The sequence below is a fragment of the Triplophysa dalaica genome, chromosome 5 (genome assembly GCF_015846415.1).
Source record: "Triplophysa dalaica isolate WHDGS20190420 chromosome 5, ASM1584641v1, whole genome shotgun sequence".
NCBI classification, from domain to species: domain Eukaryota; kingdom Metazoa; phylum Chordata; class Actinopteri; order Cypriniformes; family Nemacheilidae; genus Triplophysa; species Triplophysa dalaica.
In genome coordinates, this window is record NC_079546.1 from 13,107,354 (window position 1) to 13,126,355 (window position 19,002).

At 35.7% G+C, this 19,002-nt stretch overlaps 1 protein-coding gene across 3 annotated transcripts in view; it reads left to right on the forward strand.

Annotated features, from left to right (window-relative positions):
- LOC130420571 (kinesin-like protein KIF21A) overlaps positions 1–19,002 on the forward strand; it is a 45,963-nt gene that overhangs the window by 5,191 nt on the left and 21,770 nt on the right. For all 3 annotated transcript variants that reach the window (XM_056747933.1, XM_056747934.1, XM_056747935.1), the window contains exons 2-11: positions 10,475–10,697; positions 13,628–13,807; positions 14,170–14,319; positions 14,813–14,944; positions 15,638–15,805; positions 16,867–16,982; positions 17,085–17,280; positions 18,026–18,215; positions 18,385–18,448; positions 18,684–18,884. In XM_056747933.1, the coding sequence (XP_056603911.1) occupies positions 10,475–10,697; positions 13,628–13,807; positions 14,170–14,319; positions 14,813–14,944; positions 15,638–15,805; positions 16,867–16,982; positions 17,085–17,280; positions 18,026–18,215; positions 18,385–18,448; positions 18,684–18,884 (1,620 nt within the window). The remainder of the gene's footprint in view (positions 1–10,474; positions 10,698–13,627; positions 13,808–14,169; positions 14,320–14,812; positions 14,945–15,637; positions 15,806–16,866; positions 16,983–17,084; positions 17,281–18,025; positions 18,216–18,384; positions 18,449–18,683; positions 18,885–19,002) is intronic.

The window sequence follows — 19,002 nt, forward strand, 5'->3', positions numbered from 1 at the left end:
ACCCGAGCTATAGCAGCTTTGTTATATAAGAGGGAATCGTATTCATACAAACATCATGTTAGTGTGTTAGAACTGAAAACTCCCTTGTTGCTGAGATTACATCTGATACACCAGGCCCATCGAACACCATGTTCTGCAATGCACCTATCTATGACGACATTGATAGGTTGAACACCGCCTCCATAGAAAAATATCAACGACTACTTCTCTGGCACCGCCCATTGGTTCGCAGGATGACAATTCGGAAGTGAATATTAAAGATATATATTGTTTCAACCTTAGTTGTGGAAGAATACAGTCGCTGCATAACCTTCTTCGGATTCCGACATTAGTAATGCGAGTTAAAGTTTAATTTTAAAGACGTTCTAGCTCATGTGGAAAAAGATGAAGTGTTTGTTTGTTTCAATTCTCAGAGGATTCTATCACAAACAAGGCAGAGATCGACACTGGATTTGTGGAGTTACTAAAATGTTAAATCAGTGCTGTGTTGTGAATATTGGATCCGATAGGAATGACGCAGCAATCTTATGTGAGTAAAACATTTATGTTCTATGCATCACTATTCTTTGTTAGAGATCGCTTGATGTGCCCTGAGCACTGTTCACTCAAGATTAGTATTAACTGGGGACCTCTAGTCATCTGTAATACTTGCAGAGGTTGTCTGTCATCTTAAGCCTGTGCAAATCGGCATCTCTGTGATCTAATGGGCTTGTATATAATTTTTCAAGGATTTATTCATTGTTTGCTAATAATAGAGGCTTTTTTGAAGTGTTTTGGTATTATTTTGGATGCTGGATGGTTTCCATAAATTACCAGGAGTCTCCTGTTTGTTTATTTATGATCCAAGCTCTCGTAACATTTGAAACCCGCAATCGCTGCTATCTTTTTTCCGGTTTGCGATCCCGGGTCTCAAATGCAGACAGGTACGGTCATATATCATTAAACACCATACAACTATAAGCAATATAAACTATACGCAAAGCCTTGCCATCACATCCGGGAAATAAGTCAGTCAATTTGAGTAAAATCATCCCATGCGATTGCGTCACATGAAATACTGATGTGAGGAGGTCATTTTTAATTTACAGGAGGTCTTCAGATAATAGTGATGCTGTGCGAAAACTGTGTATGGTGCTAATGTGTTAGCTAACGTAACGTGTCTAACCAAATTCACAGAAGGCTCCAACTATGCAAACTGCTTTCCAATCAAAGCAGTGGGCGTTTAATTATAAAGTCTTCAATGCGGCACGCCCATTAAAACCATGCGTTTGCAGAGCTGACCTCAAAACCTGTGTAGAAAATAGCCTTTTACTTATTGATTTTGATGTTTAAATGTAAAAACCATAAAACAGTTTTAAACAATAAACAAGCACAGTTCATGAGACCTTTAATATCAAAATGATTGTGATCAATAAAGCATAAATCGTTATCACGATTGAAATACGATTAATCCAGCAGCCCTGGCTTCACATGTAAAGTATTTACTGTATCCTAATTACAACTATCATAGACAGAATTATGGTTAATATTTTTGACATTTACCCTTGTTAGATCGCAATTATGAAAAAAGTGTTTTAGCCGCTAACTTAAGACTAGTCACACACAAGCAATTTGAAATAACTGACTTAAAGAATTCATGTCCAGTCTTGAAGAAAAAAATGTATGACTAATTTCTAAGACTAGTCTTAGCAGTTAATGCAACCTGCCTGATTACAGCACATCACTTATGAACGGTATATTAACTCAACGTAAAGGTAACATTTATTCTTAATTGCATGTCTTATTGTGAAATAAAGGAATAAATTGAATGTAATAACCAACGATGTAACAACTTTTTTAACAGTTTTATCCGAGCCCTCTTGTTTTTCAACACCTTCTATCTTACCAGTCATCATGAACAGTGAGGCACTTCATTTTTTTGTGATAAGAGTCCTGCCCTACATTTGATCATTTTTTATTTAAAAATCGTTTTTACTCGAAAATTACTAAGTTAATGAATGATAATTCATACTTTGTCTTTAACAACTACTAGTTTAGTTCGGATTTGTACGCAAAAATACAGTTGTCACTATTTGATATTTCAGGGTAAATCCTCGGAAAGGTATTGACAGCCGTATTTAGCTCCAAGATGTAGATTTTAATAAGTGGATTTTTGATAAGTGGGTGGACTACATTAAAATCAAGAGTTCCACCTTCTGTCTGTGCTGAATTGGATTTTGTTAAGGTTTGCTCATGACTATTTATGAAGGAGTTATATAGAAACAACCCTGAGAGCCATCTGTCATGTTAATTCATGATTCAACACACTCACGTGCACAAAGGGCTGGGTGGTTTTGTGTAGAGATGTTGGCATTAGTGGACGTCTTCAGATAGATGGTTTTATGTTTACTCATGCACATGAGACATCTGTTAGCATGTTAAATTGCGTTTTTATAAAGCAAGACTCAATATCCACTATTTTGAAACATCAAAGCTGCATACGTCTCAAAAGTTTAGAATCACTTGACCAAATTGCTTTTCATGATCATTTTATCTGAAATCATGTCCATGAATGTTGAAATTAGTTATGTGGAGAAAATTGTTTTCCTGGATAGATCTGTATTTACTCCTGTGAAAATGCATTATTCTTGAGATATTGTGATATTAAATATGCATATAGTATATATCCATAGACTGGCATAAATATCAAAGAGCCACTAGATGAATGCATTGTTTGTGTCGACCCTGTTACATTTATACTCTTTTGCAGTTTAATGCTAAAGAGGTGAAAGTTACTGATATTTCAGTAATAAAGTTGAATCAGTCAAATAATTAGAAAAAGTTGAATATAAGATTCATTTAAGCTTTAGAAAACTTTCAGACTGGAATGCCTAATTTGCTGATGTGTACGTATGATGTGTACCAACTGACGGTTTTCCGTGTTTTCATTATTGGTCATTTATTTTTCCCTTCTTGACCCATGGGGCGGCAGTTGGACACCTTATGTTTCCGTCCTGTCCATGACCTCGCATGTGTGCAGTGAGTCCTTTGATCCAGGAAGTGGCAATCGGGCTGTCAACCAGTCTGGACACTTCTTGTATTTGTGCGACTGAAATATACTTATTTCACACTTTCTGATAATGCAAAGCTGATTCTGCAAAAATTCCCTCATTATTCTTTATACTTCAGAGACATTTTTATCCTGTTAGGACGAACACTTTCACTGGATATTAATAGGCTTAGAAATGCGATAGCATGATTCTGTATGTTACAACGTGTAAGAAAATAGGCTTGTTTGTACCTGTTATTTAAAGTTAATTTGCAAGTTAAGCTCTATTAGTTGAAGAAGGGGATGGTGACAAAACCTGTTTCATGATATAAGTAATAAAATTTCATGCCATCGATATGCACTCTTATATAGTTACATATAGAATCCCAAGCCATTCCCACCTCTTTAATGTTTATTTTTTGTCACACCCAATCTCACCTGCCACTCGTTTTAACGTGCAGAAACGCTGCGTCTGAGTTGACCACGCTCAGTTATTTAAAAACCATACACGAAATAGAAAAAACTGTTTCTGTTGACATTTTATTCCGTTGCAGAGACATAATCCGTCATACCTTGCAGCCTTGGTAAAAACATTGAAATCTGAAATTGAAAAGTACCTATAAAGCCATTGCATAAAATATGGCTTAAAGGGACAGTTCACCCCAAAAAAATTCTGTCATTTATTTACTCACTATTAAAGCTGAACACAAAGGAAGATATTTGTAAGAATCAAAACGGATCTTAACCCCCATTTATTGCAATAATAGGGATAAGAATATGGTTACTGACATTTTTCCAAATAGCAGAACAAAGACATGTATACAGGTTTGGAACCAGGCTGAGTAAATTATGATGACAGTTTTCATTTTTAGGTGAACTATCTAGGGATGCACAATAAATTATCAGTCATATCGGCTTATAGGCTTATAAATAGTCATTTTTCATCTCTTCAGTATAGGACGATAATACAATTTAGGGCTGATATATTATAGCCGATAAATCATAAATCATTTCATCTGGTTAAACTTCTTCAGCTGCACATTGCACACCGTTAAAATACAGTACAGTACAGTACAGTATCTTTTTGTCATGATCATTCACTATTAGCAAAACATTTTTGGTGTAGGTAAAGTATGTAGATAAAGTATTAATAAATGAGGCAATTATAGGAGCAAAAGCATATTGTTTGAATCAAACTGTTGTCTGAATGCTTTCTGTTTTGAGACCTGTTAGACATGTGGCTATAAAGAAAATGTTCTGGGTTGCTCTGGAAGAACATGTATAATTTGTTTATTAAATAAAAAATATGCAAGAAAAGTTTGAAGGTTAATGAGTCATTAACTAGTATAAAGAAGGCTTGGTACATTATTTTCGGTGGGGGAAAAGAGAACAAATGGTAACCTTGTTGTCTGCAGTCAATGTTTTCAAATAAAAGCAGATGTCCACTTTTTGCCTTTTGTTTCAGTCTAAGGGAATTTAAAATTAATATTTAGATACTGCATTTCGGCCATATGTCAGCTATAGGCTTCCAATGTTAAAATTCTCATTAAAATTCTCCAAATTTTACATATCAGTGCATCGCTAGAACTATCCCTTTAAGTCCCTCCTTCAATCTATATGAAATTATTTGCTAGGTGAAAATAATCAGATCAGTTATAAAAATACAGCACTCCTCTCCTCAAAAGCTAAAAGATTTGAACCATTATGTATGTTCTTTGACCAGATAATATTTTGGCAAACAGTGGTTCTATTGTAAATTTGTAAATATATGTAGCCTAATAAGTCCCTATCCACTCATCTGGCCACTATTCTGTTCCTACAACCTTAGACTACCTTTCATTGAATATAAATGGCTTAGAGATACAGAAGAAAGGGTAATTTCCATGAACAGGATTCATTTAACCGCAGAGCAGAGGTCCCTGATCATGTTTCCCTGAAATGTTTGACAAATGGTCAAAGGATGAAAGTGTAGTCTCACATAGCCAGACTTATCACAATCAAAGTACTGTATCTGGTTTGCATTGCATCTTAGCAGGAACCACCGCCTATACATGCTTTGGAAAAGTATTGCAAACATATGCCACCATAATAATGGCATATGCAACACATGCAATGGTTTTGGCATAATGTTAGATATGTGTTGATTGTTATGTGCAATTTGCCTCAGAAAGTCTGTTAACGGTCTGAGGGTGTGTCTGTGGGTTTGTCTGCAATAAGGATTAACAAAGGTAGGAGTTCAACTTCATAAACACTTGATAGGGGAAAAAATCTATAATTATTAATTGTTATCATTATAGTGTAATAACTACAGTCGTTGCCTGTCCCTATCAGTCAGTGCCTTATACAGTTAGGTCTAACAATTGGGTGTTACTGTCTGCAGGTTTTGCAAATGTATATTGTATATTGCAACAGATATTTGCTACTCATACATGGTATTATAAAATTAATAAACCAATTAATCAATAATAATATTACAGTATCCAAAATCAATGCAAGTGTGATACAGAATCAGTACAAAGTGTGTTATCCGGGTTAATTTGAGCCTTTCTTGTGTTTTGAGCTTATGGCGCAGTTTATACTAAATTAAGTTTCCTTAAAAAATTATGTTACCTTAAACATTTCTATTCATACTATTGTGTTTTCTTTTCAGCCATATCAGTGTTTCCCCTACCATTATATAAGGGGGGCGCCCCGCCCTCCTAACGGCTCGCCCCGCCACCCTTGGACGTCAAGTAAATTTGATTTGATTTTCTTTATAGCGCCAGATTAAATAACCCTTAAGTAATATGTTATTTATCTTATTTCCACGATGGCATGTCTTTTCTGTCTGTGTTTGCGCGTTTACAATTATCCCAATGAGTGCGCACACGCGCTCACACAAACAAACATTAGCGGACAGAGAGCGCGCGGCGGGAAATATGTCGCTTCAATCAGATGAAAACCAAATGAAAATATTTGCGTTTTTTAAGAGCTCACAGGGAACTGAAGATGGCAAAACTCACTCCACTGCGAGTAGCAGCCGTAGTAGCTCTCCTGCTCCAATCTAAGTGTTTCGCATCCTGCCCCTGACAAGCATCAAAAGTCCATTCATCACCGGATGGCGGTTAAAATGTATATTAATGAATTACATGCCGCTTACTATTTACATATGTGTGTTTAAAATGTTTTTAGTCAGGACATTGTAAATCTGCTGATTAAATAAGACAAGAGATATTTAATACGCTATGCAGATGGCTCCGTGTTGTATGGGAATGTCACGTGATGACGTTCAGAACAGCGCACGTGATGACGTTCAGAACAGCGTCCGCGTCTGACAGGATTATTCTCCAATAAATGCATCATAGAAATTAAACCGTCTCCCAAAAAAAATCCCATTTAAAATTACTTTATCATATAAAGGTATTAACTAACATTAACGAACAATGAATGAGCAATATATTTGTTAGTATTTATAAATCTTTTTTTAGTTCTTTACTTTTTTAAGCTCTGGCCCATTAATATTAACAAATACTTCTATACATTTAACAAAGGTTATTTGCCAAAGTCAATTTTAAAAAGATTTAAATACATTTATTTATATTTATATGTAACATTTTTTAAATTTTACAAAGCATTACCCTCCCAGACAATCAATGTATGTGACTAGATAGATAGATAGATAGATAGCACATAAAGAATGAAAAGGAAATGATTTCTCGTCAATTCCCCCCCCCCCCCCCCAAAGCTGTAAACCTAGGGGAAACACTGCATATCATAGATTTTTCAATGATATGGATATTACAAAGGCTGTCAAATGATTAATCGTGACTAATCACATCCTGAATTAAAATCTCTGTTTACATAACATATGTCTGTGTACGGTGCATATGACATTTTGTATTTATAAACACACGCGTGTATAAATATTTAGGAAATATTTACATGTATTTATTTATATTTACCAATAATTTAAATTATATAATGTAATAATCTTTATATTTTATTTAAATATATGCATGAATGTCAATGATTTTTGTAAATATAAAATATGCACAGTTATAATTTATTATGACATTATAATATTTATATACAGTATACATATACTGTATTATGTAAACACAAACTTTTATTCTAGAGCTCTAGATATTACATTTTATAACATTAGATAAACTTTGGAATTTAATCAAAATAGAATTTGTTAATTAATTTAACATCCCACAGTTTATAATGTTCAGTGACTGAAATCTGTAGTTACCTGTTGACCTGCCAACAGAAATGATGACTCTCGAGAAGAAAGGAAAACTGGAAACAAACCTCAAGACTGTAGGGTGTGCTTAAGTTTGTTGTTTTTGGAAAATCATGACCGTAGGTCGGCAAGTGTGTGATGCTAATATTTTACAATCTGTTTTGCACCTCATATTTTCGGTAAAAGTCTGCATATTACAATTTGGTTTGAGTCTACTTTCATCTCTTTAACAAGCTGTATCATTGTGAGCAAAAAATACCCATAAAGCTATAAGCTTGCTTTTTTTTGAAGCAGTTGTTCATTTGCATAAATAAGTCTGCTTTATTGGAATTGCAATTTATTTTCCATTTCACATTATTTACGATCACCGGTTCTTGGTTCATTATGTGGTCATCTGAGAAGTTTTGAGAGGTCAAATGATCATTAACAGACCAACTGGACTCATGTGCCTTTGGATAATGGCCAGATAACCCGCAGAGCACAGTCATACCCAATTCAGTCATGGCTTTTTCTGGGAATATGTGAAGCTGTGGAGACTTTGTCAGAGTAATCGCAGTAATGAGGTCTGTAGCTTGACATTAACAGGGTCAGTCACATTATTAAGGCTTGTCAGAAGCTGATGTGCATTTCATGTCTTTTAAACAGTGTGCGAGCTACCCTGCATTTCTTTTATCCACCTTTACTGATAGACTTAAAGTTAATTCCCTTTATTAGCATTATTTTCTAGCTGTTCTTTTCTTTCTCTCAGTCCTGATGTCACTTTCAAGACTGGATTGCTCAAACACACTTGTGTGTCTTGTCTTGCGATGTGACATCTCGAATGTCTCCAAAGTCAGGGGTTAAGCCTGTCACTCATGGCATCATGTGTGCTTGTGCATTCTGTGCAGTTTTGAGGGAACGCATAAACGCATATTTCAAAAATAAACCATATTACAATGACATCCTTAGTCCATCGTAAATTCTTTAAGTCTTTTGTGGACATATAAATTGGTCTCGTAAATGTAATTTAACTCTGTAACGACTGATGATGTCATCAAAGAGAGACCATACAACGACCCTGACTCTGTAATTATACATATTGTAAAAGATATTGTGAGACATTTACAAGAGTGCAATACACTCCCATTTCCACTCCCTGGACAAGGAGTTCACATTAGTTTTAAATGTGAACAACCAATATTTATTTGAAACTGACACATAACACTAAAGAACACTGAGCATTGGAATTGCAAAGCATTACCTTTAACACTCCAAATGTGTATGTGTAAATTTGTAAGTTTGAGTGTGCTAGATCTGTTTGCTGCATTAGGGTTCACATGAACGATGTCCGGTGTTGAACTTCTTGAATTAGTGGAAGTTTAAGCCGTTCAAAGTCTGAACAAAGTTCTACTGACCAAATACAGAGTCAATTGTAGCTTAAGCGTAGCTCATGCTCTCACAGCCATTCATTTTACTCATGAAAATGAGTCTGTTGTTACCCTGATAGCACACATACATCTTGCTTATATCTATTTGACGTCTAAATTTACATCTTCATGACATCTGCAATACGTCTCAGAGATGTCTATAAGATGTTTATGATTTAGAATGGACGTAAAGCTGCTCTTTCTAAGATGTTTAGCAGATGTTTTTATGCAGCAGATTTTAAGATTTTTAACAGAGGTATTACAGATGTTCAGACGTCTCCGAGACATATTGAAGATGACCAAACTATGTATTGCAATGCAGATTTCTTGCAGATCTAAAAGCAGACGTCAAATAGACATAAGCCAGATGGATTGTGCTATTTGGCTAAGGTTAATATCAGCGTCCCTTTTTAAAAGTGCTCTAAATGTTGTTACACTGAGCAGAATGGTATTTTAAAATGATCTAGTATTGTATTACACATAAAGGGATATTGTACTGTAGTTCATTGCAAAAACTAAATTCAACAATTAGTAACTATTTCAAGGTTATAACAGAAAAGACTAACTAGTCTAGCTATTATTTGTAAAAGTATTTGTACACGTTTGAATGCATGCAGTATTTAAAACTGACAATTACAAATCAGCAATATAGCTAAAAGACCTCACATAAAAATGAATGTCAGATGTCAGAAAGTACAGTGCTGTATTTGACCATGAATCAGAAGACCCTGTATAGTTCATTCAACTCTTTCATTACAAAATAATCTTTTCATATTTACATATTTAAAAAGTACTAGGCAAAGCAGAGGTCATATAGATGAAAGGTTTAATAACGAAAATAGAAAATGGGAGTAGATGAATCCCAGGGTGTGACTGTTTACCTATCAGGTTGCCAGAGTTTCCTCTCTCTCTCTCTCTCACAGAGGGCCTCTGTTCATAAATGGGCTCTGGACTGGAGTTTGTGTGTGTGTATGGGCATCATGCTGAATTTCCATACACAAACAGCAGTCACAATCCTCCTAAAGGGAAGTTTACTCTACATCACGTTTAGACAGAAATGTAGTATACAGTATGTTCCCTCCTCTGAGTTTATAACCATCCTTTCATACATCCACTTTGAAAAAAAAGACATATTCTGTCCAAAAACTGGAACCTGCATTTTTAGTGTCAGTAGTTTTGGAGGCTTTGGATCAGGATGAACAACACTTGAGAAAGTGGTGTATGAGGGTTAAAGGAAAATTCTGTCATCATTTACTCATGTAACTCTTGTTACAATGAATGTAAATGAGTACTGCCGTTGTTCGGTAACCAACATTATTGAAAATATATTCCTTTCTGTTCTGTTGAAGAAAAAAAGTCATACAGGTTTAAAATGACAAGAGGGTGAGTAAATGATGACAGAATTTTCATTATTGGGTGAACTATCCCTTTAAGGGTTTGATTGATTTACTGTACACAAATCAGCTCTATCAGCACTGCTTGTTTTACATGCTTTATGTTTAAACAAATAGGATTGTGTTTTGATAGCACCAAAGTGAAACAGACTAATAGAAAATCAAAATAACATTTTAATAAATCAAAATCTTAATAGAATATATAGATTTTATTATGTATGTGAGTTAAAAAAAAAAAATGGAACCGGAAGTGCCTTTGGACCATTGTTTACATCTTCCAAAGTGGTCTATATATTGATTTTATGTTAAGGCAGAATACAATTTGGTGATATACCAACACTACCAACTGGCTTCAACATAAAATACATTAATCAAATACATTAATCAGTTAAAAGTTTTTTAAATGTTCTCTGTTTTTCAGGATTCGTCCACAGTTGGCAAAGGAAAAGATAGAAGGATGCCACATCTGTACCTTTGTGACCCCTGGGGAGCCGCAGGTGGTTCTGGGAAAGGACAAAGCCTTCACATTTGACTATGTGTTTGATATTGACTCGCAGCAGGAAGACATCTACTGCAATTGCACTGAGAATCTTATCGAAGGATGCTTTGAAGGATATAATGCCACTATCTTCGCATATGGACAAGTAAGGCTGAAGCACTTAAGCATTGTAATGACATCTTTTCAAGAATCTTACAGTGATTTATGGGATGGTGTGGGTCTAATTGTTTTTAAGTCTGTATTAAAATTGACAGATCACATTTTGCCTATAATAACACATTTTAATAGTGATATAGAATCACTGTAATTCGGCCCTTATGGGTTTATGTTGTCATTAAAACCATTCCATTTTGTGAGAAAAGCGGCATAACTATAGACCATTTCATTGGACGCGCGTGCTGGGACTGCAGTGAACTTCCGGTCTGTAGTGTCTTATAATATAACTATTAATACTCTATTTATTATATTTAATTGTATAATAATTGTATTATAAATTGTATAAACAATCTTTTGAATGGGTTCTGTAGTTTGGTCACATTTAAAGAAACCGTATGGGACATCTAGCGGTTGAGCTTGGTACAGCAGTCTAAATTCAAAATATTGGAGAGACAAATAAGGCCAAGTAACGGTTCTTCGGTTTCTTTTGCTTGTTAACAGAAATAATAAACAGGTACTCTATTGTTTGTGAATGTGTACTGAAAGTTAAGGGCAGTCCATGGATGCGCGCATGTGCAGTAAAGTTTGTTTATGTTGTCACTTTAAAAACGTCTATAACGGTACAGAGGAACAGTAATGTTGGGATCGCTTTTAGAACAGTTTTTTCCATAGATTTATTATAAAACACTGACGGCTACTCAAAATGTACATTTATCCAAAGTGACTTACAAATAAGGAGACCAATAGGACCAATCACCTCAAACAAAACTTATGTGCAAACGTGTGCCCGTGGACGGGAAGATGCGATCGTTTCTACATTTCCGAGTGAAAAGGAACTTCAAAGTAGCAAATTCGTGGGTGTGGCTTGCATTTTTCACTGAGAATTGATTGGATGTGTAAAATGAGCTGTTTTCAATTTTAAATGAAACTCGCACCAGACTGACAGTTGAAGGGAAGGAGTTAACGGATGCCGTCTAATTTACGTCATTTGAGATGGATTGTCATTTGACGGGGGAGTTTATTTTCCGATTTTAGCTGAAGATTATGAGGCTATGTGAATTTGAAAAAGAAAATGAACCACATTGATTATTGTTTTACTTTAAACGCTGCAATATTTCAGATTTTTTTTTTTAAGAAATATTTCATTTTTTATTTATTTCACTGGGACTTTAAGGTTAACATAAAATTATAATACTACTTAGCTTCACCAAATACAGTAAATGGTGTTTTTAATTTGTCTTACAATATGTCGATATAGTACTTAGAAATCTTATTTCAAAGAACAAGAAAAATCTTGTTTTGCATTCCTGGACTGCTCAAAAGAAATTGAATGACTTTTACTTCATCTTAGAGACTGATGTGTTACTTTTGGCAAGACAAATTATTATGCAATTTAAATGTATTTTCTCTGTTGTTACAACAAACACCTGGTTAATGTTTATTTTACTGTTCTCTGCATGGTACACAAGGCTAAGCTGATTTTAGCTGTGATAATGTGGAACGTGCTACACATCAAGAAAAGCAAACAAGCCATGAAGCGTCTGTCAAAACCTGAACAACAGACACGTTCTGACAAGAAGCTGTGGGTTTCATCATACTAATGGATTACTAAGAGCCTAACCCCTCAATCTAAATACAATTTATATTTTGTCAAGTGTATTCTTCTGATTTATGACTAAAAACTTTCCCGCGTGAGAACCCCAAACGTCTCCTCAGTATTTCTCTGGCTATTTGTTCATTCTCCTGCTGTTGTTTAGGTTCTTCCTGTCAGCGTCTCTTTCACAGGGTGACGTGTGGACAGGCCTCTCTGTGTCATTCCTCTCTGTGTCTATAGCAACAAGGACCCAGAACCTCTTTTGTCTGTGGTCACCACCTCAGCAAGCCATGCTAACAGAAAACGTCTCTGCTTTGCATTTATCACACAACCAGTTGCATGGCCATGTGTAAAATTATTAGAGAACATGTTTCTTTGAAGATGCTGGGTAACAATGCATGTAAAAGAACTAAATGAATAAAATTAAAGAGTAAAATTGAAGTGAACCTATATTTCATGATATGCGCAACATTTTGTTTTTTATCAAAGGTGAGAAAATCATTTTTCTTAAAGGACTGAGAACTGAGACACATCTATCTTAACGTTATAAAGCATTTTTTATGATTTCAAAGGAAATATTTCTATAGTCAGCTAATTGTCACTTCCATAACAGGATTGTCACATCGCCAATGGTTCTTTTTCCTCATAAATGGGCACTTCTAAATATAGTCATTTTATGTTCAGAAAGGAGTCATCCAAAAATTCTGATACATGTGCCTGTCACATCCGTAACATCTGTGTCTTTTTTGTCTTCTTTCCAGTAGACGTTTGTCAATATTCTTGAATCAAGAAGCATTTTCTTGATGAGCAAACTGACTTAAGAAAAAAAAGAGATTTCATTGAATTTGTGCTTAAAACAAGCAAAAAAATCTGCCAATGGGGTAAGAAAAATTATCTTGAATTGAGTGACTAAGAAAAAGGTAAACCTTAATCCAAGATTCTTTTTCTTACCCCATTGGTAGATTGTTTGCTTGTTTAAAGCACAAATTCACTGAAATTTCATATTTTTTTTTAACCAAAATAATTTTCTTTGGTCATCAAGAAAATCCATCTTGAAGAATTTGTATAATTTTTTTCTGGAAAACAAGAAAAATATATTAAGTCATTAAGTCATTTTTTGCAGTGTTTACTTTATCATCAGTGGTTAAGTCAAATATAAAGGGATGGTTTAACATTTTTTACTGAAAATGACACATTCATAACGCTGGAATTTGTCCCTATAATAGCATTGTTGTTTATTGTCTTCTTTTATTTTATCCCAAAACATAATTATGGGTGGGGATTGTTTGGAGCCTGTCTTCACCTGACATCCTTTGTCTTTACAGACCGGTTCTGGGAAGACGCACACCATGGGCACAGGCTTTGATGTGAACGGTGATGTAGAGTTGGGAATAATCCCACGCGCGGTCAGTCACCTCTTCAGGGGCATAGAAGAGCGCAGACAGGGCGCAACAGAACAGGGACGTCCCGTGCCTGAGTTTAAGATCAACGCCCAATTCTTAGAGGTGACAACAAACGCTGGTTTCTCAGTCATTCTTGTTTAATCTGAGCTCTGGAAACCACCTTTAGGATTCCAGAGCCATGTGGCTCCTGATGAGTGACAGGCCTGGTATGTTTGGCCTTAATGGAAGTCAAGATGTTGTGTTATCTGTTCATATCAGCGCAGAGGTTTAAATTTATACATTGACATGCAGCTAGAGCTGCTGTCATGCCAGTAGTGGTGTTGACAGCGTGCCACAAATACTGAATGCTTGTCTTAACATTGGCAGAGTTTGGAGATTTTCACACAAGCCTCTACTTGGCTAATTAATTACATAAACCGTTTGCATGTTTTCAGCTGTCTAAGGTGGGGCATTTTGTATTATAGTTGTACAATGAAGAAGTCCTGGACCTGTTTGATTCCACCCGTGATGTGGAGGCCCGGAAGCAGAAATCCAACATTAAGATTCATGAGGATGCCAACGGAGGGATTTACACTGTGGGAGTCACAACACGTACTGTTAGCTCTGAAGCTGAGGTAAAACTTAACAAACAAATAAATAAATTACATGTTTTTTTATGAAAATTCAAATCTAATGAGCGGTAAGTAATTGTTTTACCTATTTTTATTTTCTATCAGTTAACATTAGTGCTGTCAAATCGATTCATCACGATTAATTGATGCCAACGTAAACATTTATGTTTAAATATAATCTACATATACATGTTTGTATTCATATATACATTAATATACACACCACACACAGCTGTATATAAACACAAACATATATAATATATAAACTAAATATAAAATTTTAAGTAATCAAAAATATCAAAAAAGATTAAAATATTATTAGTACTGATAAATCTAATCTTTTAATTTTTTATGTAAATATTTTTTACATTGTTTGTTTATCAGGTTTTTGAAAGTTTATGATCACCTTAAAAGAACACCATATATGCATTATTTCTTTATTGTCCTTATACCCTTTTAGGGCCCAATCAGAAATGAATCTCTCTGTCTTTTGCAGATGATGCAGTGTCTCAGACTAGGTGCTCTATCTCGCACCACTGCCAGCACTCAAATGAACGTTCAGAGCTCGCGCTCACATGCCATCTTCACCATCCACCTGTGCCAAGTTCGAGTCTGTGCCTCAGACAATGTGAGTGACTCCACCCAGCTGGCAAACTTCAAAAGGCTGCTGGAAAACTTTCTCCCTGCTGTTTCATGCTGATCACAATAACATGGATCTGTGAGAGACAACAACAAAAAAACTGCTTTTAAATCTTTGGTTTCTAACCAAATGTTTGCACTGTTGTAGCCAGGAAAAAGGAAAGAGAATCGTTATCAGATAGTATGTCAGTATAATATATATTGGTATTCATACCAATAAGTTTCTAGTATAAATACTAGGGATGTAACAATATTATCGATATCGTGTTTTCGCAATAGCAAAAAATTCTCTCAATATTATCGTGGTCACATGACTGTAGGAAACAATAGGTCTTTTGGGCCTAACATAGAGAATGATAGAAAAAATAATAATAGATATGAAATAGATGTTACCTTTGGCAAGGTCCATCTGGTGCAATTATTTTATTTTATAATAGAGATTTGTGATTTTAAATATAGCAATAAATACTGTACCTTGGACTGTATAAGGAGGTATTATCGCACAGTGAGATACAGTGAGATTTTGATTGTTACATCCCTAATAAATAACATTTTTATACTCCGTTATTTACCTTATTACCATTGCTGAAGTCTGGCATCAAGTTAAAAGAAAGCTGATTGGTCTACCATCAGTAAGCTTTTCATGATGTCTTTTTTATATTGTTTTCTTTTAATTTTACAGGACACAGAGACCGATAACAGGCTGGTGAACGGATCCTCAGAAATGAACGAGTTCGAGACGCTCACGGCTAAATTCCACTTTGTTGATTTAGCCGGCTCTGAACGCCTGAAAAGAACAGGGGCCACCGGGGACAGAGCCAAGGAGGGCATCTCTATCAACTGTGGACTGGTAAGAGAAGAACTTTTTTGTTAAGAACAGAATTGATAGAGTTTGTTTGTAATAGATTGTTAGTTTGTAAAATTCATTCAAATGTTAGTGTTTAGATGCACTGAACAGTAAGTTTTGTTTGTTTCACCTGTTTGACAAAGGTCTGATACCTTTTTTGGTTTAAATTTTACACGATATTTGATAAAACAGGTGGAAAATCCTAATTTATTGTTAAACAAACAACTTCCTGTAGTCCTCTGCAGTGAATCAATAACTTTTGAGTAGTTTTAATTTAAATTACTAAAAGTAATATACAATAAAAAATTTAAATAAATTATTTTTTATATAAAATATATTGTGGGGGGCACGGTGGCTTAGTGGTTAGCACGTTCGCCTCACACCTCCAGGGTTGGGGGTTCGATTCCCGCTTCCGACTTGTGTGTGTGGAGTTTGCATGTTCTCCCCGTGCCTCGGGGGTTTCCTCCGGGTACCCCGGTTTCGTCCCCTGGTGCAAAGACATGCATGGTAGGTTGATTGGCATCTCTGGAAAAAATTGTCCGTAGGGTGTGAGTGCGTGAGTGAATGAGTGAGTGTGTGTGCCCTGCGATGGGTTGGCACTCCATCCAGGGTGTATCCTGCCTTGATGCCCGATGACTCCTGAGATAGGCACAGGCTCCCCGTGACCCGAGGTAGTTCGGATAAGCGGTAGAAAATGGAATGGAATGGAATAAAATATATAGCTATATTATAACCAAACACAGAACAAGGATTATTCATTTCTTAAATAATTTTAATATAAATTTTATATAAATTAGTTATATTATAACCAAACACAGAACAATTTTTTTAAACACTTAATGCTTTGAGCAACAAAGGAATGTTACAAAAGGCACTATGTGACAATAAAGACTAAATGGCATTCCACATAACATATATTTATGTGCTCCTGTATCTAGTAATACTGCCACCTGGTGGTTATTAATACATCAAACTCGTCATGGACGTGAGGCATTTTAATGTGACACTGACATGTATTGCCTCTGATATCTTAATAATTCTTAATTTGTTCTGTGGTGATGCAGTTAGCTCTGGGCAATGTGATCAGCGCTTTGGGTGACAGGAGCAAACGTTCCACACACGTGCCTTACCGCGACTCCAAACTCACCCGCCTGCTTCAAGACTCCCTGGGAGGAAACAGGTATGCCTGTATGCCTACAGGTATACCTGTAGATTTAATTTATTTTGAGACAATTAATTGTCAATGTCTTTTCAAACATTTCCTGTCTCTTGTGACTTCCAGTCAGACGGTGATGATTGCCTGCATCAGCCCATCAGACAGAGACTTCATGGAGACCCTGAACACGCTGAAGTATGCAAATCGTGCCCGCAATATTAAGAACAGAGTGATGGTCAACCAGGACCGGGCCAGTCAGCAGATCAGCGCTTTGAGAACGGAGATCGCTCGCTTGCAAATGGAGCTGATGGAGTACAAGACGGTTTGTTATGGGATATTTATACTTTGTGTTGACGAACATACAGCCTCAGAATTTTGTTTCCAAATTTTCATTTCTAGATGTAGTCTTCCCGCATTTCTAAATGTATTGTGGCCATTCCAGTCTAGTGTCTGTTGAATTTTAAGCGTTCAAACCTCAGCATTGACCTAAAGTCATCCAACAGCAATGTGAAAGACTTACAGGATGACAAGACATATGAAAACGGGGATATAAATCAAGGTTATCCGATAAAAGAAACATTTTAAAATGTTTTCTAAATACATTTACACATATAATAGTTGAATTGGCTAAAAGTGAAATGAACTTGTTTTCTTTGCAGTATTTGAGGACCGAAAAAAATCCAGAACATCTTTTCTGTTATTTTGACCTGTTTCTCCAGTTAGATTTTCTGCAAATAAAACACAAATTCTGCAAATATTTTTATTTGAAATTTGCAAGAAATATTATTTGTAGTTCACAGAATGAAAAAAGATATCGTGATTTTACCTAGACGCAACATAAAAAAAATTAATTCAGAAAAACTGTTTTTACATTTTGAAACGTTCTCTTTATTTTTTTCTCTGCTGTACATACATTAAACAATTCACAAAATGGTAAATGCAGTCTAATTAGTAAGACGTGTTTGGATAAAGGCATCTAAATGAAAAAATTTACATTTCGCCCAAGGTTATATTCACCTAATACAAAAGATGAATGTAAAGATGTTCAAATTTCATATATTTCTCAGGGAAAGCGTATGGTTGGCGAGGACGGATTGGAAAGCATAAATGACATGGTTCATGAGAACTCAATGCTGCAGACGGAAAACAACAACCTACGTGTGCGAGTGAAAGCCATGCAGGAAACCATCGATGCCCAGCGAGCCAGACTCACCCAGCTACTGAGCGACCAGGCCAACCAGACCCTCGCCAGAGCAGGTACATGCAAAAAATGCTGGGATTTTCAAAATATGACCAGAACATAATCCAAGACCCCATTTGGTTCATTTGATCCCTGAGGAAAGGATAATTTCCTTCAGATGAACAATGATTCTACTCGTTTTACATACCTCATGTCTGTATATGAATGAGCTGAACTTTTCCGCAGGTGAGGGCAATGAAGAGATCGGAAACATGATCCATAATTACATCAAAGAGATCGAGGAGCTCAGGTAATGCCTGCAAAACTATTTAGAATAGAAAAAGTAGTAACAAACTTTTTCCCAACAAACGACTAATATAACTAAAACATCCTAATTTACTATGTGAATTAATATTATAGTTCAATATATTAAAAAAACACAGCAGTATTTACATAACAACTTCATTTTTTTACTGGAAAGTAATTCAATTAGTTTTCTCTGCCTGCTTGTGTGTAATGTGTATGTGTGCGTTTATTTTTTGTAGAGCGAAGCTTCTTGAGAGTGAAGCTGTGAATGAAAACCTAAGGAAAAACCTGTCGCGCGCCTCCACACGCTCTCCGTTCTACACCGGCTCCGCCATCTCCCCCGCCCATCTTGCACCCGAAAAAGAGGCAGCGGATATCATTGAAATCGCAAAGAAAGACCTGCAGAAACTGAAGAAAAAAGAGAAAAAGAAAAAGAAGAGGTAAGATGCTGACACTGAAGCTCAGTAGTTGAGAAACAGCTCAGATATCGTCTTTTCCCTTCACAAAAGTGGGTGTGTCAGGGATTGTTCTTGAATAGACGGAGACGCTTGCTCCCAA